This window comes from Aspergillus viridinutans (genome assembly GCF_018404265.1).
Source record: "Aspergillus viridinutans IFM 47045 DNA, scaffold_5, whole genome shotgun sequence".
NCBI lineage: Eukaryota > Fungi > Ascomycota > Eurotiomycetes > Eurotiales > Aspergillaceae > Aspergillus > Aspergillus viridinutans.
The window spans coordinates 2191383-2213722 of NW_025091221.1; the positions used below are offsets into that span (position 1 = coordinate 2191383).

At 49.1% G+C, this 22340-nt stretch overlaps 9 protein-coding genes across 9 annotated transcripts; 5 read left to right on the forward strand and 4 right to left on the reverse strand.

Moving 5' to 3' along the window:
* Positions 1-87: 87 nt before the first annotated feature.
* Positions 88-1231, reverse strand: pre1 (proteasome core particle subunit beta 4; the record flags this gene model as incomplete). The annotated part of the gene is made up of 5 exons (XM_043270875.1): positions 88-165; positions 235-358; positions 424-673; positions 738-895; positions 1203-1231. 5 exons carry the CDS (start codon positions 1229-1231, stop codon positions 88-90), a joined length of 639 nt encoding a protein of 212 aa, XP_043126810.1.
* An 84-nt stretch (positions 1232-1315) lies between these two features.
* On the forward strand, positions 1316-3284 carry Aspvir_007698 (ribosomal RNA-processing protein RRP9; the record flags this gene model as incomplete). The annotated part of the gene is made up of 2 exons (XM_043270876.1): positions 1316-1687; positions 1773-3284. The coding sequence occupies 2 exons, from the start codon at positions 1316-1318 to the stop codon at positions 3282-3284; spliced, it is 1884 nt and encodes a 627-aa protein (XP_043126811.1).
* Positions 3285-4157: 873 nt separating this feature from the next.
* On the reverse strand, positions 4158-5745 carry Aspvir_007699 (uncharacterized protein; the record flags this gene model as incomplete). The annotated part of the gene is made up of 4 exons (XM_043270877.1): positions 4158-5234; positions 5304-5396; positions 5459-5578; positions 5647-5745. The coding sequence occupies 4 exons, from the start codon at positions 5743-5745 to the stop codon at positions 4158-4160; spliced, it is 1389 nt and encodes a 462-aa protein (XP_043126812.1).
* A 1344-nt stretch (positions 5746-7089) lies between these two features.
* On the reverse strand, positions 7090-8360 carry Aspvir_007700 (uncharacterized protein; the record flags this gene model as incomplete). The annotated part of the gene is made up of 3 exons (XM_043270878.1): positions 7090-7533; positions 7586-7949; positions 8002-8360. 3 exons carry the CDS (start codon positions 8358-8360, stop codon positions 7090-7092), a joined length of 1167 nt encoding a protein of 388 aa, XP_043126813.1.
* A 3008-nt stretch (positions 8361-11368) lies between these two features.
* Aspvir_007701 (MDM20/NAA25 family protein) lies at positions 11369-14722 on the forward strand (the record flags this gene model as incomplete). Its single annotated transcript, XM_043270879.1, has 8 exons — positions 11369-11506; positions 11651-11926; positions 12002-12178; positions 12275-12615; positions 12667-12946; positions 13003-13765; positions 13830-13942; positions 13988-14722. 8 exons carry the CDS (start codon positions 11369-11371, stop codon positions 14720-14722), a joined length of 2823 nt encoding a protein of 940 aa, XP_043126814.1.
* A 1107-nt stretch (positions 14723-15829) lies between these two features.
* Aspvir_007702 (uncharacterized protein) lies at positions 15830-17395 on the forward strand (the record flags this gene model as incomplete). The annotated part of the gene is made up of 5 exons (XM_043270880.1): positions 15830-16010; positions 16165-16256; positions 16307-16689; positions 16760-16855; positions 17002-17395. 5 exons carry the CDS (start codon positions 15830-15832, stop codon positions 17393-17395), a joined length of 1146 nt encoding a protein of 381 aa, XP_043126815.1.
* A 360-nt stretch (positions 17396-17755) lies between these two features.
* Positions 17756-18631, forward strand: Aspvir_007703 (60S ribosomal protein eL36; the record flags this gene model as incomplete). Its single annotated transcript, XM_043270881.1, has 3 exons — positions 17756-17803; positions 18098-18283; positions 18548-18631. 3 exons carry the CDS (start codon positions 17756-17758, stop codon positions 18629-18631), a joined length of 318 nt encoding a protein of 105 aa, XP_043126816.1.
* A 556-nt stretch (positions 18632-19187) lies between these two features.
* Positions 19188-20808, reverse strand: Aspvir_007704 (putative UBX domain protein; the record flags this gene model as incomplete). The annotated part of the gene is made up of 2 exons (XM_043270882.1): positions 19188-20616; positions 20672-20808. The coding sequence occupies 2 exons, from the start codon at positions 20806-20808 to the stop codon at positions 19188-19190; spliced, it is 1566 nt and encodes a 521-aa protein (XP_043126817.1).
* Positions 20809-21256: 448 nt separating this feature from the next.
* On the forward strand, positions 21257-22067 carry pup3 (proteasome core particle subunit beta 3; the record flags this gene model as incomplete). Its single annotated transcript, XM_043270883.1, has 4 exons — positions 21257-21259; positions 21320-21338; positions 21403-21857; positions 21924-22067. 4 exons carry the CDS (start codon positions 21257-21259, stop codon positions 22065-22067), a joined length of 621 nt encoding a protein of 206 aa, XP_043126818.1.
* Between the last annotated feature and the right edge of the window lie 273 nt (positions 22068-22340).

Sequence of the window (22340 nt, forward strand, 5' to 3'; positions counted from 1 at the left end):
ACCTGCCATGCATCCCGGTCTTCAAAAGCAAATCAGTGAAAAGACAAATCATGGTATGATACAACGCCGTCATTCCAAGTGTGAAATTTAAGCACTCTTGACTATTCTATCATTATCGACCTCTACTTCCTTGACGCCATCCTTGGTCACGACCTTTACAAGGACCTATATGGAGCAAGTCAGTAGTTGATGCTGCAAAAGCCAATACCGCTGGATTGTGAATCGGGAACGTACACCCTTGTAATCGATTGGTAGTCTGCGCTTGAGCTCGTCTGTGCACATCTGTAAAAGCTTCATACCCTGTTCGAGGGAGATATCGGGATGATGGTGTTTGTCGAGGATCGATAAGCAGTAGTACCTAACACTCATTGTCAGCGCCCTTGCTTTCAGCGACCACTAGTCACCCTTAATGTCGACACTTACTGAGCATAACCGTGTGCGGCGTAGGGTACTCGGGCAAGCGCAGACAAGTAGTCAATCCAATACAGGTGAGGTTCCTGTGTGATGGAGTCCACTCCGCCCAGCAGGAGGTTGACCGTGTAGGGATTCCGCGATCTCAAACTCCGAGCCAATTCTCCTCGGACAAAGCTGGCAACGGCATTCGGACGCAATTCAGTGTCGTTCCTCATCGTGTATAGCGCAACATTAGCTTGGATGTATTCGGCGAATTGCACTATCCGCAACGATCGTCAGCCGTGCTTTATTGATGTCATTCGTTGCAATTCATCGCTACGGACCTGTATCTCCTGCCTCTCCCGAAAAAGCCATAAGAGTGTGCTGACTCAATTGCCGTGTCTTGTCATCTTCTGCTTTGAGAACAGTCGGCCCTCTCATAGCGGCTTTGGAGGCCGCCAGGATGACGAAGTCCTTGCCGGTGATACCTAGTAGAACCTCCCTAAAAATAGCGGTTAGACCGTGACCTCTTGGAAAATTCTGAATTCTAATCTCACATATTGATAGTAATCTGTTGTAGGAAGGGGAGATGAAAATGATGAATGAGGACAAAAGAGGATGGAGGATGATGGAGATTGTAAGCTGATGAGCTCACCTGGAAGCCGCGCGACCTCTCACTGCCTGGAGCTTCTGCGTTGTTGCGGAGCTGGTCGCTTACTCAGCATTTAGGCGTAACTTCTTCTCCGGTCGCCGAGGCCGCCTGCTGCACGGACCAGCGGCAGAAAAAAAGAGCGACAAGAAATTATTACTTGCGGCGTGCACAAAAGACGGCCGGCATCTCTTACCCTAATACTTCATTGTCGATCACGGAGTTGCTATTGACGGATAATTTTGCACGGTAATTCTCAGACACGACCGTGCGATGTCGTCCTTTTTTACATTGCCCGCTTCACAGCGAAAGCGGAAGAGAGACGACCGCGCCGCAGCTCCGGCATCGAAAAAGCGAGGCGTAGATGCGGACGGAGATTCTGGCGCGAAGGGAAGAAGCAGGACGAAAGAAAGAGACCAATCTATTTCTGGCAGTGACCTGGACGATGACGACGAGAGCGTGGCGTCGGCAGTATCCGAAGAGGAAAGTGGTTCGGAGTCTGAGGATGGCGAGACGGCAGCAGAGAGAAGATTGAAACTCGCTGAGAGGTATTTGGAAAATGTGCGGGAGGAGGTGGACGACTATGGCTTCGATGCTGCTGAGATTGATCGAGATTTGATCGCCGAGAGACTAAAGGAGGATGTGGTATGTACCGCCTCTTTATCTTCCTTAACCCATCCGTACCGCACAAATATGTACCGGATAGACCAGATGGCTGACGCTCGAAAAGGATGAATTTAAAGGGCGCTCTTATCGTCAGATAGCTTCGGAGCTAGCATTTTCGACGGCGACGCCATCGTTTTTCCGCGCAGATACACAGTCGACAACTTCAATTGCAGTACACCCGCCTTACGTTTATACAGTGTCAAAAGACAAGACGTTGATCAAGTGGGAACTCGCAACGCCGAGTCACTCTTCCGCAACAGTCCCAGCGACAAATGGACAGAATGAGGGATCTAAGCGTCCTGCAAGGCCTCAACGGAAAAAGCCAAAGCAAGTGAAGTTCGCTCGGGGATTAAGAAAAGTCGCAGAGACCGGCGAGGAACATGGTCATACCAAGGCTATTCTTTCAGTAGCCGTGTCGCCTTCGGGAAAGTTCGTGGCTACTGGTGGAGAGGACCGGAAGTTGATCATCTGGGATGCAGCTACTTTGACGCCAATGCAGACCTTCAGCCAACACCGCGATGCAGTTAGCGGGCTCGCCTTCGTTCGACACATCTCCACTATGAGCTCCGGTGAGCAATTATTCTCGGGCTCCTATGACAGAACCATCAAGACATGGTCGTTGAGTTCGGCCGGCCATGCCTACGTTGAGACCCTGTTCGGGCACCAGGACAATGTGTCGTCAGTCGCCGCCATGACTATCGATCAGTGCATCAGTGTTGGAGCACGCGATCGCACCGCTCGGTTGTGGAAGGTCATTGAAGAGACACAACTGGTCTTCCGTGGTGGATCATCAAAAAACACGTATCAGGAAAATACCATCGACTGTGTAGCACCTCTACCCCCCACCCATTTTGTCACAGGCTCAGATTCCGGCTCTATCTCCCTCTGGTCCATTCACAAGAAGAAGCCGCTCCACACCATCCAATACGCTCACGGCTTGGACCCTTTACCGCCACTAGACGAGCTCTCAGCTGAGGTCGATGAGAAACTCGCGGACTCAAACTCCCGTTTCCTGCGGCGCATGCCCCGCTGGATCACAGCCTTGGCAACAGTTCCCGGCACCGACATCGTCCTTAGCGGCAGCTGGGACGGCTTCATCCGAGCGTGGAAGGTTTCCGAGGACAAGAGGACAATCATACCGCTTGGCCCCGTCGGCGGAGGGAAGCTGGGATCCGCTGCACCAGACACGCCGTCTCGACAGCTCAAACAAACTCTCGAGTTTAACACAGCCGCTGACGTAGATACCATGTCCGTCGACTTACCCCAGAATCAACACACCGAGGACACCAAGGACGAAGCCGACCCTCTCATCAAGGGTGTCATCAATGATATCGCCGTCTTCGAGCGTCGTGTTGACACGGCCAAACCCGGCCAAGGCCTGGCAGAGTCCAAGTCGAAGACCAAGACGTCCGAGCCCGAGCCCCGCGGTCTCTGCATCGTCGCTGCGGTGGGGAAGGAACACAGGTTTGGGCGCTGGAAGTGCTTTGCGAACAATTTCCATGAGGGGTCTGCAGCTGACGGCCGCAACGGTGCGGTGGTCTTTGAAGTTCCCTTTATTTCCGACAGCAAGCAGTGATTGGAACACATTCGCGGAATGGAGCATTGGAGCATGCATCTTGCATGCAGACGTTTTGAATCCATATCGTATCATTAGGGCATTGGTTGCAGAATTGAAGTTCCGCAACGCACTGAAAAGAAATTCACGGTGTCAAAAGACTCGTATACCAGCTTCGATTTTGTTTGCATCTTCTTGTACTGGGAAATAGTCCGGCGTTCGGTACGTTCCCTAGCCTTCAATGTACATAAATCAACAAGAACACAGGCCTTGAGAAACTATTTGTGGCAGTGTCCCTTCAGGAATTTCAGCCATCAATATGGGCCCGAGTTGCTTTTTTCTGACATGCCATGGCCTCTTCGTAAATTTCATAGCAGTGCCTAATACGTGCCGACCGGACAAACTTACTTTCCTTTACGAGTAAAGACAACAACTTCAACGAATTCATGAACCCTCTTTTAAAAGTGTTCGCTGGATAAGTGCTATGGTAACTGCTATGAAGACCAAGTATGAGCACAGCTAAAAATTGGCCTTGAAAATGACGGCAAGGGGTATTGGAAATGAACCTGAACAATAAAGCCAAAATCACGCCCTCGAATGCTAAAATAGATGTCCCCAGACCCGGTTCCGATCTTTTACTCCCTCCCATGAGTGAACAAGGTAAACGCATCGATGGTATGATGTTTCCAGAATGCCGGAAATCGTGAATCATCGAAATAAAAGAAATATGGTCGGTCTGAGTGCAAGCAGCGCAGTAGCATCTCCATGGTTATGGTCCCTCTTATGATTTGCGCTGTGCCATTGCAAGTGGACACAGGATGCAACTCTGTCCGAAGGTTGCAGCGCGTCGGTGGAATGGTTCATGTGGCCGCAGGCCGGGGGACAGTGGATTGCTCAGTAGACTTGAACCCTGCAACCCCTTCTGTTTCTTGCCCGCCGTGACGGTCCAACGGGGCCCTCGTCAGAATCGTCTTCCACGTTAATCGCATTGTATGCCGATGATCCCGCAGTAGACGCTTGATTCCGATGAGATGAGGTACCGCGACCAGCCGAGTGAGCAGTCCTCGAGGTAAAAACACGCGGAGGTGACGACCCATGTCTCACTGATATCACTACTTCATCGTACGTAGGTTCACGACGGCGGTTCACGTTGACGGGCGGCCGTACAGGCTCATCATCGTCATCGTCGTCGTCGTCATGGTGTTCATCAACTTGCCCGTCGTGGTCCAGGACGCTGGATCCAGTTGGCGTAAGGTCATTCAAACTCTCCTCATCATCACTAGTGTGTGACATTGAAGAGTCAGTGTCCAATTGTGACACATCATAGTGGGCTCCATTACGGTCCGGACCACCGACGACAGTAGATATATCCGAATCAGAGACGTAATCGCGGCCGATATGATCGTCGTCATCAATAAAAGAATCCATGTCGGCATCCTCATCCCCGTCATCGTAGTCGTCGATCTCCGAATAGTCAAGGCTTGCTGAGTCGACGGAAGGAAGGCGTTGAATATGGTCCCGGAGAGCGGGAGTTAAATGGTGAAAAAGTTGATCGAGATCCCAGCCATTGCGGTAGCCACCGCCAAACCCAACTTCAATTTCGTCATCGTAGTAATCAGTCATCTCAGAGTTCTCGTCCTCTTCGGTCCAACCCGTCACCGAATCGGAAGCGTCCGATAATGATTGATCGTCTCGAAGGTATCCACATTGCGCGCATCCGGCATCATCCTCAAGTTCCCAAGAACAGCGCGGACAGCGGATGACATTATCTTCAACATCGATGATGGGCGCCTGCCGGATTGGTTTATTGAATGTACCCCGGAACAATCCCCCTTCTCTTGGATGCGTATTTCTTTTGTCGCGCTCCACTTTCTCAGCTTCCTCACGCTGAGAACGCTCATGCTGAGCGGTTGTCTCGTTTTTATCCAGGAGCTCTGCCCGACTCGTGAACATCTGGACGACGGAACGAATCTTCGAAACGGAATGTTAGCACAAGAGTCCTAAAGGTTGATATTGTTCAGAAAGCAGAGAGCAGCTCACCAAATAGGCAGGCGCAGGCTGAGCTTTTACCGGCGCTCGACAGTCGGGGCATGTTTTGTTCGATCTTCCAGAAGAAAACCATGATGACAAGCACTATCCCGAATGTTAGATATTTCGTCCGAATAATGGGAAAATAGTACTTTGACCAAACTAACACTGTAACAGAAGGTATGCCCACAGGCGATTGTGAAAGGCTCATAAAGTGGCTTAACACAAATACCGCATTGTAAGAGAGATCTGATGTCGTCTACATGTCCCTGTAACGTTTGAACGAGCTGTGCAAGGCTGTCTTAGCATCGGCCTGGCGAAAACATTGGATAAATTTCAAATTTAGTCTACTTACTCCTGATGCACCGTCACCCAATCCATTTATCGAGTTAGTCGAGTTCACATTATCGGGGTCGCTGGTGGATCTGGCTCCCGCAGTAGAAGATGGCGACATTTGCTTAACGGGATAATATATCTCCCCAGAAGGAGAAATATGTCGATATTGCTCCGAAAGCCCCTGCAATGACAAGGAAACACAGATGCGGACAATCGCGCGAGCGAAATTGCAAATACTGCGATAGTGGCAAGATTCGGAATTCTCTTTCGGCAAAGCTTCAATAACACGAGTCACCTTTTGGTCTGAAGTATAGAAGGGCCGGAGGAGGTCAGACCCCAATGGCGAACCGCGGGACGATCCCTCGAGGATTCGACGCTTCGTCCCGGTGAATATTGGACGATAGAATAGCTGGAAGAAAGCGAAGGGAAAAGGAGACTTGAGAAAAGGATAAGCAGAAGCAGAAGAAGAAGAAGAAAGAAAAAGTCGTGGTCGATAAACCACGGTCCTCATCCAGGACAGGGCGACGTGAGCATGACTTTCTTTTTCGGAAGTTCCGCGCGCAAACTGAACAAACACCGCGTCGGACAATAGGCGGCGGGTCACCTGACTGGCATTCCAATGGACTCGATGTGATGGCTCAACAGCCACTTTCGACACCTCACAATCCATCAATCAACAGTCAATCACCTTTGATCTATCTTCATGTGTTGGTCTGATTGTCTCTGGTTCCATGTCCCTGGCCTAAATATGATGGCTATTATTCAGTAATAGCAGTGTGGGCCTCTGAATTGACAATGACACTTCAGTCCTTGAACATGCAAAAGAGCAAATAGTTTAATGAATATAAGATAAGATGCAAGATGGTGTACTCCTGAATGGCTGAGGGATAATTCCCTCGACGGCGAAGGGTATTATTGTGCAGCTCTAATCATCAACAAGTCTGCCATTGTCTTCTTCTCCGCTCTGAATCGAACTTGACTGCTCAATAGGCATATGTTGAGGTGGGTTGTTTTTGAGCCAGCTTACCGAGCAGTCATTTAATATTATCGAAATTGGCCTCCTAAGTATTGTCAGCACTTTGGAGGAACAGCTTGATGTGCTGCATTCCGATTGGTATTGGCTAACGTGCTTAGACTCATCACTATTTTTGATACTATGACTTGCCTGGAACAAATATTGTCATGAGTTGGACACCGGCTGTCATGAAAAGTCGTTGGTAACACATCCAAAACAAGAGACAAGCACAGATCAGCAAATTCCCACGCACCCAGGACCCAGAAGCATTGCAATCCGCAGTACTAGCCAGGAGTAAGAAAGGGAAGGCGAAAGACTAGACTCGATTGCCTACTGAGAAACTGTCTTAAAGCTGCTTGCCCCATAGTACTGAAGGCGAAACAGGAAATTGAGAGCTTGGAGCCTAATGACAATGGGAATATGTGCATGTTCCACTCCAGCGTCAGCCTACTCTGCCGCAGAGAGCTTACGTTTCTTGGAGTGCTTCAGCTTCAGATCTTCTGAAATGAGGTGGCTGTCGCCAGTCACGCCTTTGATGACCTTGTCATCTTCAACGATCTCTCGGTCCATGTGCTCCAAGAATTCGATCTGTTCACGAATGAACTGCTTCAGGTATCCCGTGTTGAAGCGGCGGTTTGCACGCTTCCGGTCCTGCATGTACTTGTTGACTCCCCTGAGACGATCTTCGAGAATCTCAAAGCGGTATTCTGCAAACTGATGATACAACTCGCCAAGGTCAGAAATCGGTCTGATAGTAGTCAGTACCGTGTGGTCGGGAATCGCCGGAGACCGTGGACGAAAGGAGGTCACCATGGTGATCCGCTCGGTCATTCCCAGAGCACGAAGGGCTCGATGTTCGATGTACCGTCCCTGGAGGATTACTGCCGAACCCTAATGAACCTGGTTAAGCTTGTTTATACACCTCGTGAAACACTGGACTTACCATCTGGGGGCCCCGGATCTTGATCGTTTCGCCGTTGCCTTTTCGCAGCTCTGTCTCTCCCCCAATCATGCCCTTGCAGTCGGAGAGCATCACCACGCAGACAAAGTGATAGCCGTCAGTGTGCCAATCCACGATCGCATCCTTATCTTCCCAAGAGCCGTCAGAAACATTCTTGCGGGCGTCTTGACTGTCCTTCCCCGCCACTGCTGCGAGAAATTTGGCTTTGTCCCCCTCGCTCTGGACGGAAATGTTGATATGTCCTATCTCGTAGTCCATAACGGGAACCAGATCGACGCCGGCAATTTGAGAAACAATAGCGAGAGTCTGAGGATGCTTCCAGGCATCGTACACAAACGGGGCACACCTGCTATGGTCAGAGCGCGATTCGAAGTGAGTGAACCCATCGCAAAACTCACCCTGCAGCATAGCCTCTGAGTTGGCCTTTTGCAAGATCGCTGGAGAAGTGATACTTGGCGAAGACTTCCTCTCCAAGGGCTTCCTTTCTCATAATTTGAATGGCCTCGGCAGAGAACATAGTGAAGGGTTCGGAGACGCCAACAGGAGAAATACCACGACGCTCTGGGTACCCGAGCTCTGCCATGGTATAGACCTTCGAAGGAGGAGTAAAATTGAGATGTCTACCTGGGTCGAATTCGACGAACTCCGCTTCGGCTAGCTTCTGTGGCTGAAAGGAATGACTCTCTATTCCTGCATCTCCGTCATCGTTGGTGTGAAAAAGGGATGGAGCAGAAGAAAGTGCTCCAGAAGCCGCCATTTTTCTAGTTCTGGATTGTCATCAGTCCATTGCATCTATCCATGAACCTGCAACTACAGGCGATGGGCTATCAAGTGGAACTCACATCTTCAATACGATTCCAACCTGAACCATTTGGATTAGAAAGGCGACTACGTATTCCTGTGAGGACAGACTGATGTTAAGGAGAGGAGAAGAAAATAAGAGAGGTATTAAACTAGCATGAGTATCCCTTCAGGCGCTTGTGTTGTGTGAATGCTGAGTATCTATAATAAGTAATCCTAAATTATAGTTATCATATATAATCTCATACTACCAGTATATACTTTCACTATGAAGAAGTGAATCTTGTGAATAAATTGCTATTTACTTATGCCTTACAGACAAGCTCTTAGTATAATCATTAACTCTATAAATGAGACAAGCTGGCTACCACTCGCTCCGCTCGCTCCAGCTTCGGCTACGCCGAATTACACTTGGGCAGAGTTCACTCTGTGGTTCGGACCTACGGCCCTCACCTTTAGATAACATTAATTCTCTAGTAGGGAGATCAAATCATCATCTAGTATTGATATTAAATTATCATCTAGTAGAGGGGTATTAATATCAAATTCTTATCTAATAGGGATATTAAATTCTCATATTATAGGGTTATTAAGTTGTTATCTAGTAGGGATATTAAATACTATCTATTATAAATATTAAATATTATCTAGTATTAATGTCAAATTCTCATCTACTCCATAGTAGGGATATCAAATGATCAAATTGTATCAATATTGAATATCATCTAGTATTGATGTCAAATTCTCATATAGTAGGGATATCAAATGATCAAAACATCCAATTTTTAGGGGCCTTAGAAAGGTGGTGGGGAAATATAAAATTAAGGCCTGAAATAAGAGGCATACAGGCTAAACCCAAAGAGGCAATTTTAACTGAATTTTGACCGATTATTAAGCAGCCAAAATCGTTATTTCTTTATGATAAGAGATGTCTAGAAGTAGAAGTTACTTTCTTTATATGATTCACTATGGGCAGGGTCATACTTATTAACTTGCTACTAACAGGCCTGCAAATCTTATATAATAATAATAGGCTCAGAAGGTCTTCTCTAGCTTCTATTTTGCTAACTATTAATTGCAAATCTAATTTAGTTAGCATAAGTCCCTTAAGTAGGTGCTTCCTTCTTGTCACTGTTTGTGAATTACAACTATAGCTCCATGAAATATCTCCATATGCCAAGACTGTGGGACCCGGGCCCGGATTTTCCTCAGCACCAGTCCATGTATTGGCATGGAGGCTGGATCATCATTGAAGAAGATCGCAATTATTCAGATATACTCACAGGTACAAGACCACGATCGTCTTATTGTGCGGCTCAGCTTTGTTCAAAATAGACTGTATCCTGAGTTCAAGGCCTTCCATTCATAGGAGAGATGTCATCGCAATCGTCCCAAGCCGACCAGCAACAGCAGTCATCACAGCCAGGCCAACCCAATGCTTGGGAGAAAGCGGAGCGCAAGTTTGCCAAGTAAGCTGATTCTCTGTTCTTCAAGATCCTCTGTGCCGTCTGTCGTATTGTATTATGTCCCGGATAGTTCCGAAGACCTTGTTGTCCGGTGATCCTCCGATTGCATGTAATGTGTCCAAATCTCGTTTCTTCCGAATTTCGCCAGTCTCTGCTTCAGACATGCTCTCTAGTTTACCAACTAAGGTACTGACCTTGATACAGCAAACATGCGAGTGAATATTATGACCCATGCCAGGATTTCGCAGATCGAAGTCTCAAGTGCATGAAGCGGAACGCCTTTGACAAAGATATGTGTGGAGACTACTTCCAGTATGTTTGTTCCATTTTTTCCTGAGACTCTGTGCTATATCCGATTTTGTGGGCTTACAAGAGCTAACCTTTTCCGAAAGAGCTTATCGTGACTGCAAAAAGGAATGGGTATGTTGAACTAGTTAATGTCATTTATGCAGAGTCAAAACAGCCCAGTGGGGGGGCAAGCACAGTGCTCAAGGGAACAACATGATCATCTTGCTAACATTATTTTAGTTGACCCAGAAGAAGCTCACCTAGTCACCTGCCCTGATATCAGGGGAGAGCTGCTCCAATGCTGTCGATGATGACACCTCTACAGCACCGCTCTAGAGCTCTGGGATGCAGTATTAGCGGGATAATTCCCTCGCCAACACGCAAACATTGTAGATCTTAGGGTATTATCTTCTTCAGAGCCAGTATATCTGCTTTGGAAAAAAGATAGGATCCCAAGATCGGACTCGTCCTCTCCAACTCGAGTCAGGCGTTAGAGGTCCTATTGCATACCTACTTTGGCGCTCAGGCGAGACATTCAGTCTATTTGACGGCAGGTTTACAAGAGTCAACTAATCTAGATTAGTGGTGTTTACCCGGAGTTTGCGCCTTGGAGTTCGAGCGAAGTTTTTGAACTTGTACATTATTGTTTTGTTTAATGTACTACTGTGGAATTTACCATAGTTCATGAAATGTCTGTGCTACGAGAGCTTGTAAATGACTCCTTGAGTTTATATTGCTTTTCTCAGTATGCGCTCCACTGAGAGCTGGTGCTCCTGTGGGATTTATATAGATAGTATCATGATGTTGGGAATGAAGACCTATGAAAGGCACCTTTCGTGGGTTTGATGAGGATCGCAATATAGCCACCCACTAATTAAAGCAAAAGAGTTAATAGTACAAAAGATTCAATTGATGATCTATAATATAGCAGTAGCAACGAGACATTTGGAAGGACAATATAGCTTGTCGACTGACCTCAGCCATCACCGCCTCGGGAGAGTCTCTCCCCGCCAAACATGCGATGATAAGAATTTCCGATACAGCTAATTGATCCTCCCCTCATCTTCCGCAATCTTCAATTCGATTCCCCGCACAACTGTGCTGTGCTCGGCCGGGCAGCAAACGACCTTTGTCTGGTCATTGCCTTGACCTCTATCCCTGTCTACTAGATCTTATCTCGCATTGTTACCGTCGGGCTTTCTGATTCAGCATGTCGGCCACCAACGACGCCGTGTTTCATCGGCGGAACAAGCAAATCCAGGACGCCATTGATGGGCAGAACTTGAAGCAAGCCCTACAGCTCATTGAGAAACGCATGAAAAAGGGAGAGGACTCGAGATTTCTCAAGGTAAATTATTCACTACCGCTCTTGAGTTTCATCAATCCTCCAGTGCTCCGTTTCATTATTTCGGCTGCTTCCTAGCCATGTGACAAAACACTTTCTTGCATTATTACCCATGAATGAATGCTAATTTCTGTTCGTGCCTAATAGGCGTGGAAAGCAGAGATCCTATACCGCCATGCGGACGACGCCCATCGCCAGCGCGGCCTCGCTGAAACGCTGGAGTTGTGCAAGCTAGAGCCGCCAACGACGGATTTGGACGCACTCGAGATCTTGCAGGAGACGCTACAGAAGATAGGTGGTCAGGAGGATACCATGAGGAGCTTGTGGGAAAAGGCTGCCAAGGCAAAGCCGCAGGACTTAGAAGTTCAGTTGAGGTGGTTTTCATATGCATTCGAGGGAGACGACTGGAAATCAGCGCAAAAGGTCAGTGCTGCACTTTAACGGAATCACACGCATCTCTACGGCCGAGACTTATTCGGGTCTAACTGCTCTTCGCAGGCGGCTATGAGCCTTCAGAGCAACTTCTCCAAGACGCGGAAATACTATTTCTGGGCCATTTTCCTCAGTTACCTTGTTGCCGTGGACAAGAACAGCTCGGAGGCCGAACGGAAGCTCTTTGGGACGCTGGCTTATCGTATGGCCTCCAAAGCTGCAGATAGCGTCCCTGCTGATCCAGTACGTTCAACCTTTCCCTTTTCTCTCCGTATTCGGGCGACTCCCACGCTTTGTATCTTTGCGGCTTGATGATGATTCTTATACCCATCACAACAGAAAGAGTTGCTGAGCACTCCCAGAGCCATACAAAACGCCGAGGAGCTTTTACTATTCATCAAGATCTGCGAATCTCAGGGGCGTCACTCGGAGGTTGTGAAGCTCCTTGATAGCCAGAACTTGGGCCTGAGCTCACGAATTGTCCAAAACGATTGGCCATTTGTTGGAGAGAAACTCTCTGGCTTGGAGAAGGCCGGGATGTGGGCTGAGGGTCTCTCCTATGCGAGGGACCTTCTGGCAATTCCCACTAATGAATCAGAGGAGAAGACTCTACAAGAGCGCGACGACTGGGCCGTCTGGAGCTTACTTGTTCATTCGGTTCAGAATATCAAGGATCTAGAGTAAGTCGACTTTTGGAGAAGAGACTTCTGATAGGCTAATGAATGTTATAGAACTACTGCCGAGATCAGGAAGTTCATCGACGAGTTCATCGAGGCTGTTCCCACATCACGAAACGCACAATTGGCACGCCTTGACTTGATTCACTGGAGCTTCAAGTCCGGCAGCCTAAAGAGCGATGAATTGATCACTGCCTGCCAGGAATACTTTGATCGAAATAAGACCAAACTGTATTGCTTCGTAGACCTTCGGAAATACCTGTCTGATTTGGATAAGGGATCTCTAACGGAGTTCATTGAATATGTGTCTCCGACCCAAGGAATTGAAGGCGATGTATGTCCCATTATGATTGCGATCTATCTCCTTGTCTACTAACTCTCTAGATGAAGGAAAACGATCCGCTCAAGGACGTCCCGGCGATCAATGCTCTGAAACTCGAGTACTGCTTCCTGCTTTCGGCAGACGAGGCCAACGCCACACAACCAAAAGTCGAAGATTTTGTTTCGCGTTGCCTCCAGATCTTCCGCGGTGCAAAGCGCCCTGAGCGTACCGCAGCCGGCTCGACCATCGAGAGTCAGCCTAGTGATGACCTTGGCTTGCTCGCTGCTATGAGTCTAATTCGATTCAGTGGAGGCTGGATCAATGATAAGCCGGAGCAGATCCCGGACACCAGTTTGATTCGCGCAGCAGGTATTCTCGAGCGTCTCTTGCTTGACTCTCCGCATAATTACAACGCGCTGTTGCTGCTCGTTCGGATATATCTTCGCTTAGGCGCAGGATCCCTGGCTCTTAGGACATTCAGCAAACTAGCTGTCAAGCAGCTGCAGTATGAAACTGTAGCGCACAATCTCTTTACGCGGCTAGCAACTATCCACCCCAGTTCGGCACCGCCAGTTGAAGGTGCAGAGTACAAGGATTTCCACCCGCAATCTGCATTTGTACAAGCCCTCAACTTTTACCGGACTGCGGACGTCACGACAGTTAGGAACAGGACGAACGGGTTGGAATACGGCAGTTATGTGAACGTCGAAGGAACCATCGACCTTCAGAGACGGCTCAAGCACAGTGTCTGCCGTAAAATGTGGGCATTAGATGTGAAGCGGATACAGCGGTTAGCTGGAGGCGACAATATGGGCCGGTACAGTGATTTGGGTGAGCATTTCTTATATTCCAGCGGAATATGCCAAGCTAATGCTAACCTGAACGGCTACTTCAGCAAGAGAGACATCTCCCATGGCAGATCAACGTGTTTTTGATGCATTTATGAACTGTGAAGCACCGGGCCAGCCTACTTTTGAGGAGCGAGTCCGCTTGGGGCCTCTTCCTAAGGTGAGTCTTCTTGTCTCTTGATAGAATGTGGCTGATGTTGTCCAGGAACGTTGGGTGAAATCGGCTCAGTTGACAGATCAACTGTTCGACCTCTTGAAGAACCTTGCTGCTCAGAAACCGGTGTCTTCGGATTTTGATGTGCCTAGCCTGGATGATCTTCTGAGTTCAGACGCCGAGTCGGAGATGACCGCTCCTGAAATAGAGAGCGTCAAGCTACATCTGAACCTCCTCAAAGTGGCAAAGCTTCTCAGCGGATCAAAATCGGTCGATTTAGAAGAGGTTGATGCCTGCTTATCGCAGGTGGAGCAGTGGCTCGAGTTCACTTCGAAGGACTTTGCCTTGGACAGCGCGAAACTCTCCCCCGTCATGTCGAGAACTGCAGTGTTCCTGAAACCGGAAACACCCTCGGCCCCATCATGGAAATATTTACATGTCGCTTTCCTCGTACTCGAGTCACTCAAGGCGTTGTCCTTTATATATACCATCACATCAAAGAAAGGTTCCAAGACAGCAAAGCTTCCCAAGGACCGTGTCGAAAAATTGGCTGGCCTGATCGGGGAAGCGTATGAGAGCGCGAGAGCAAATATTCGTGCGCTCAAGTCGCGAATCTCCGAGCCAGGCATGCTTGGCTCCCTGGTCGACCTCGTTCTGGATGGTGGTCAGCAACTTCGGACCGAGCTCGCGAAGACGCTTGACATGCCAGCACTGGAACTGCTCTGTGGTGAGCTAATGGAAAGCTGGGAGGAAAGCCTGGATGGAGCGCTCTCTGTGAAGCTGTGATGATTGGGTGACGGTGATCTAGAGACGAGAAGAACTCGAACCAGATATATGGATATATGTGTATATACCGAACCTATACAGATAAAAATACCTGGCTTCATAGGATTCAAATGGACTAGTCACCCTGCCATGGATGATGAAGCACAAACACGTGTGGTAGCCTTCAACGGTGAGTAGTGATACGTTGCCTCTTCATTTCAACGGCCTGTTCATGACTGCCAGCACGTGCATCAGACAATAAAACCATGACTGCTGTGCCACCGATATAGCCTTCCACCGTCCTACACTCCAGTCCATACCTTCTAATCGAGCAACGACAGCAGTTGTGCTAGTACGCATAGGACTTTATAATCAGACGCTGAGCGAGATATTCCCAGATTCAGCGAAAGACTGCATTCTCGAATCTCATCAGCATGGCCATCCGCACCAGGATGCTAATCCCTTACATTCCTGCATACTCCTAGCCCAGAAGTTATGATACGCGAGTCATTTCTCCTCCACCAGTTCCGAATCCACTCAGAATACGGGCCAGTAACACAAGGACCACCTCAACTGCCGCAATGAGGGTGGCACAGCCGGCCCAGCTCCTCACTTGAACCCATGTCCTTCCATCAAATACGAGACTGAACTAGGATAATGGGATCCTTCGCCAGTGTCCACGCGTAGATCAAGGCTTGTATATTGATCCGCTCCATTTCCGTGTCACGGGGTTTCTAATCCGGTTGTACCAGGCATTCTTTCCTTGTCATGTGTGAAGGCGAAGCCGTAAGCTTATGGACCATAAGCGTGTATGCAGGTAATCGCACCGCAAGGGTGATTTTGATCGTCCTTTTGGCTGCCATGGGTGTATGCTGGATGCTACATCAGCGGCTGCTGGTGTTCAGTGCTGTTGCGACGGATGATTTGCTGCTGCGGATTACAAGACTCCTGGTGCTTGTTCTCTTCTGGATCTTGACTTGCACTTGCAGAGCGGAAGATTGCCCCCGATGGACGCTACGTCTACGCTGTAGAATTGCTGATGCCCTTGTGTTGATCTCACAAACAGTTCATCGGCACTGTCCTTGACGCTGAATTGCTCCTACAAAGAAACCTATCTAACAGGGCATAATGTCTGTTTCTGAGGGCATGCAGGCCTCTGCAAGCGAGGTTCATAGATACGACTACCGAGACTCAGTGCGCTACTGGAACGTCGTCACGCAAGCGACATGCCTAGCTATAAGTACAGTTCTTGTCTGGATGCGGATGTATTCGAAATTACTTATCACTAAAGCACCGGGATGGGAAGACCGTATGTGAAATCCCAGCATGAGAATCATTATTCGTAATTGGGTCATCAAGCGCTGAGACAGTTGTCCCATAGTTTGCTGCGTTCTAGCCTGGGTATGGGCCACTTTTATGACTTGGATAATGAGTTGCTCATAAACACCAGCTGGGACTGTTAGCATACGTCGTGATCACATTCGAGGCTGACAAATACGGCAATGGCATCCATATATGGGACGTGGATGAATCTGATCTGCGAAAATATAGCAAGGTATGAGCGCCTTGCATCGTGGGTTTAGTGTGTTCGCTGATGAGGTTCAGTGGGCAAATACCTCGCAGATAGTCTATGGGCCTTTGATCTTCATCACGAAACTATCAGTCCTTCTGCTTTACTTACGTGTATTTGCTCCCTCTTTCAGAAGCAAGACCTTCTTCTGCATCCACGCTCTTATCTGGCTCAACTTGGGGTTCTACTTTGCAGACACGATCGTGAAGATCTTCGAATGCTCGCCTCGAGCGAAGATCTGGGATAAGTCCCTCAAAGGGCACTGTATCAATATCAATGTCCCCATAATCGTGACTTCCTCAATCAATGTGGCGTCGGACTTCCTGATACTGGTTCTGCCTATTGTTAGTGTGTGGCGCTTGCAAATGAGAAACTCCAAGAAATGGGGCACATCTGCGATCTTCGCTGCTGGCATCTTGTGAGAATCACCCTTTGTTATTCGGGGACCATGAGTATCTTCTCAGACTGACCAAGATAACTGCACATAGCGCTTGCATGTGTAGTATCATGCGCCTTGTGGTCAGTGTACGGAACAAAACCGTCAAGGACAAGACCTACGACTGGTTCCCCGAGTTCTTATGGACGTAAGGCAATTTCCTCGGACGTGTGTCATTATGTCTTTAATTTATGATCAAACTGCTGACAGTGTTGTCTTCCTCCAATGAAGGTCCGCTGAAGTCACCTCCGGGATCATAGCCAGTTGTATGCCGGCTTTACCAACCTTCTTCAGACATTTCTTCAAGCGAGCACGTTCCCTAATCTCGGGTGCAAGCACCAGCTATTCGTCCCGCTCGGCAAAGAGAGCGATAGAAGTAATCAGTTGGCCCACCAGCCGGTCCGTACGTCAAAAGAAACAATCGAGCGGCTGCCTTAGCATGACCGAGCTCTGCCAGAGCACCAACTGCGAGCTGGATGATATTGAGCAACAGCCTGAGGAGCACACAGGACGTATCTTTTCAGGGGCCAGTTACACGACTGCCGGTGCTCAAGTGGGTATACTTGAACTTCCAAAAGTGACGTCGGACAGTTATACATTCGAAAGTCGAGGCGCTGGACACGGGTCAGATTATCGTTCGGGGATTCTGAAGACAGTTGAGGTGGATGTTGCGTCTCAACGAGGATGAGGCGTCTTATATATTCCCGCAATATTCTTGCTTTCAAGGTTATGGGTGCGTCAACGTTTAGTAGAAGTCGAATAGTACATCATGCGTACACAAGGGCAGATGAAGAAGCATACCTTCCTGAAAGGGTAAAGTACAAGCCCTTATCCTGGCACGGGAATGCCCCATGCGGCAAGGGCGATGTACGGATGTAGGTTGGCCACCCTAGCCCTAAGCCCTAACCGCTCGCCTACGCACCAACGCGGGCGACCAACCAAAACTTTGCAAACTCCATCGCGATTCTATCCGCACCGACGACCGTCGACTCGACAACTTCCTTCCAGCAACCACCGTCGTCGCCAAACCCCAGTCACAATCGTCGAGATGGCGCAGGAACGTTCCGGAATCGTGGTCGGTCTGAACAAGGGCCACGTACGTTGAACCCCTCTCCCGTTTCCCTAAGAAAAAGAATGTTTCCGGTCGGTGTTTGTCCAGTCGATCTCGAGAGATTTGGATTGAGGATGCGGAGCATAAAATATGGAGGGGATATATTGTCGGATTGTCCAAAGGCTCAGTTCCTTCTTGAGATGGAGGAAATGGAACGACAACGGACGTACCAATCGAACTTATTGAGCCCGACTTGACACAAATCGATCGGAAACATTCGACTTTGGTTATATAGGAATGAGGAACAATCAGTGAAGCTGACTTGGGTTCCCATGATAGAAAACCACCCCTCTCAACACCCCCAAGACCCGGATCAGCCGCACCAAGGGCCAGTCTTCCCGCCGCACTGCCTTCGTCCGTGACATCGCCCGCGAGGTTGTCGGTCTTGCCCCCTATGAGCGTCGTATCATCGAACTTCTGAGAAACACTCAGGACAAGAGAGCTCGTAAGCTCGCCAAGAAGAGGGTATGTCATGAGTTCTGGATATTGGTCTTCATGGGTGTTCCTCTCGCTCGCTCCCCTGGTAACTGCATGATTGCGGTGTCTGCGGTTCGGAGTACAATCTGATGAAGCATACGGCAATTGTCGGTTGGACACTACGCCCGCCACGAATCTGTCCCTTCAATTACTGAGACCACCGACCAACGGCCTGTGGAGCGAGTTGAGGGAACACTTGCTGAGAACTTTAGCAGTCGTTCATGAACAATGCTAACGAATCTTCTGTTATAGCTCGGTACCTTCTCCCGTGGCAAGAGAAAGGTTGAGGACATGCAGAGAGTCATCGCCGAGTCCAGACGTGTGGCTGGTCACTAAATTCGTTTTTCCTTCCTCTGAAAATGTGTTTATTATCGCCAGAGAACGAGATAACGAAATTTAAGTGAAATCGTTTCGGTTGCTGAGTTGGCGCATGGAACCAGGAATTGTTCGTAACATCCAATTCGTCAAAAAGGCCCAATGGAAGGGACAGACTCATGATGCAATAAGCATGGACTAAATACCAAAATGGATCTCTTGAATCTAATGCAACTGGGAGTTTTTCGGGCTGGTCTTACGGGCTCGGTGACTTTGATCCTAACACTACATTTAATCTATCGAAACACTTTCTCTCTGATGGATCCACCTGTCACGCGGATACAATTCTTTGCCAATACTTCTCCGTGTCCCATATCGCTCGCAGCGAATGCATCGCGGAGATTCAGAAACGTCCTTGTCTTCTACCGTCATCATATATGCATTCGACTTCTATGACATCAAGTCAACGGCGAAGTTGAGTATATTTCGAGCACGTCCGTAGATAAATCGTAACCATTGGTCATTCTAAAATACACAATGAGATTTCACGCTAATAAGGAAATGCCATTGCAGCTTCTCATTTCTTTCCAGGAAGTTTCAACCACTTGGGTATCCCGCCAGGTTTGCGTCCCCCAGACTTCTCTCCATCGCGGTCGCCGAGTCCGCCTACCTTCGGTGGGACAGTATTCTGTGAAGTATCCATCAACTCTGGCGGCTGCTCGACCTTGAGCTCCCGAGCTTGGTTCCGGAGCTCAGGCTTCAGTACACTTGCTCTGCTTGATCGAGCGGCGGGAGACGCACTTGCGTCCCAAGAGAAGGTGACGAGGACCCGACCGATCATGCCAAGATCCTTGATCAAGAACGCCTGATCTGTATCTGGAATGATACTCTGAATCTTCTTCGCGCCTGAGCCCGGGGGCCCAGCAGGGAAGGACGTGAGTATGAATCTCTCGCTGGCAAATTGCTCCGACAAACAACTCCTTACGAAGCCGTAAAGCGTTGCGCCGGTATCTTGTTGCCCGAACTTTGAGACAATCTGGCTCTGGTCCGGAAGGCGGATCTTGATATCGACTTCTCTGGTCGCTGCACGCTTCTCTTCCTCCTCCGCTGCTTTGGCTGCGATTTCTGTATCCGTGGGAAGACGGACGGGCCGGGAGGCGGCATTGAGACGGCGCTGGTGGGCTTGTGCTTGGTCCACAGATGGAATGTAGTCCTCTTCATTATACGTCATTTGCGCGGCCTGCGGAGTGGTGTTGGACGGTGCTGAGAAGACTGTGACTGGTCGCGAAGAGGGCTGGTTCACAGCAGATGGTTCGGTAGAGGTGATGGAGGGATGAGGAACAGGTGGCTCCGGTACTTGTGTTGATGGCGCAGGTGCTGCAGCTGCAGCACCCAGGGGTTCAGCATGTTCAGCATGTTCAGCACTCGGCACTCGTTGTAGAGGTTGGCTTGAATCGGCAACAGTAGGTTGCGCTGGCGCAGCGGCCGCCTCTTGTGGTTTCGGGGCAGCATCCTCAAACGCTTTGAAGTAATCTTGAATCTTAACCATAGCCACCTCCAGAGGTTCCTCTGTCCGCCGGAAGCTTAATCTGACTAGGACATTCCCACTATTGAATCCAAGCTGCGCTAGCGACTTCTGGAGATCTTCGAATGTCGACAGTTCTCGCCCCATGATCTGAACCACCGGAGTCTCGTAAAATAAGCGTCCGGATCCCTCGTTGCCGGCACTGGCGACTGGGACGCCTCGCCCAGTGAAATTTCGAGTCGGTCCGCCACCTGCAACACCCGCCTCAAACTTGCGCAGCACTAGCCATAACGTTGTTGTGCTGGGGAACTTGTCTAGAAGCCGTCCGTTGGGAACACCTCGAGCTTCTGCCTCGGGCAGCTGTAAAGCGACCGTGACAATGGAAGGCGATCGGGAGAGCTGTACTAATTCAAGTTTCGCACCGGAAGCCAGGCCGGAGAGACGGAAGACCAAGGAAAGATCAAGCTGTTTGCCCTTGTACCTTCCCAAGTGTTAGAGTCCGTTTCATTGCTTCATTAAGAGCTCACTTCACTTACTTGAGGCCGTACTGGCTCGCATTCAAGCCGAGCTTTGCGCATGCTTCTTGCAGAATATCCGTCAGATGTTTCCCGGGTGTTGTTTTGATTGTGGCTCTTCGAGCAGTCGAGTCTAGAACGACGACATGTGAGCTCATGGTTTGAAGGCGATCGCTTGCTTGAATGATATTATTATTGCGGGGCTACTATGAAGGAAGATGGGGACTCTAGGATGAGATGGAAAAAGAAGTTGACAAAAACCAGGAGTTCTATATCTGAATAGGAAGAGATTTGTAGAGGAATAGAATAGAAGTTCAAAGAAAGAGGAGGGCATGAGATCAATATTCATCTACCTACGAAGTTACTTTCGACGGTTCCCGTAGGCAGCGGGCGCAGCGTCATCCGCAACGAAGCTCTCGGCGGCTCTCACGCGTTGGACCAGGAGCAGAGCTTCCCCGTCATTTATCATCTTTCTCCATCATCGGCATCACCTTCATCCTCACCTTGAATTCCATTCTCCTCCTTCCCCCCAACCTCTTCTTTTACTTCAATTTGACTCTCTCCGATCTCATCCAGCTTGCAATTTCTAGACATACCTAATTCAAAATGGTAAGTTGAGCTTCCCCTTCGTAACCTGACTGACTTGAGCTAATCGAACCCAACCTTCAGAGCTCTCCCTTCGATATCAGTACGCACTTTTCCTGATCCTTACCACGATCTCACATGCAAGAGACTGACAGTGTCTTCTTTAGATGGCGGAGCTTGTGTCGCCATGGTGGGCAAGGACTGCGTTGCAATTGCCTGCGACCTCCGACTGGGCATGCAGGCCTTGACAGTCTCCAACAACTTCCCCAAGATCTTCAACTACAGTCCCTCGACTTACCTCGGGCTGACTGGCCTGGCCACGGACGTCAATACTGTCTCAGACCTCTTTCGCTACAAGGTGAACATGTACCGACTCCGCGAAGAACGGAACATTGCGCCCCAGACTCTGGCCAACCTGGTCAGTTCAACGCTGTATGAGAGACGGTTTGGACCTTTCTTCGTGAGCCCTGTCATTGCTGGCGTGAACAGCACGACGGGTAAGCCTTTTATTTGCGGGTTCGACAGTATCGGGTGCATCGATTTCGCCAAGGATTTCATTGTCAGTGGTACGGCGAGCGACCAGCTTTTCGGTACCTGTGAGGGTTTGTGGGAGCCAGATCTGGTACGTTTCTTGGTTCAGCTTATGCTGCGAGACGGTTCCGCTAACGTTCGATTTTACCTTCCTCAGTCCCCTGAAGATTTGTTCGAAACCATTTCTCAAGCCCTCCTCAGTGCAGTTGACAGAGATGCTCTTTCCGGTTGGGGTGCTCAAGTATACATCATAGAGAAAGACAAGGTGACGAAGCGGCTACTCAAGGGAAGACAAGATTAGATGTTCTGTATTTGGCACGCATTTCGTTTTATTTTCGTTTAATGCCATCTCTCAATCGTATCCTGGTCCAAACCTACTGGTTGGAAGCAGTCGCTGTGGTCTCAGATCTGACCTAGATCCTACATACAGTCGTGTTGATGGAGGAAGCAAGAGAACAGCGATGTCTGTTCATGTACCTCTAGCTCTGAAGCATCGGCCTGACACGGACCTGAATTGGCAAGGGTAGAAGACTGCTTTACGGCCTTGATGACTATTTCTTCATGAACCCGAGTA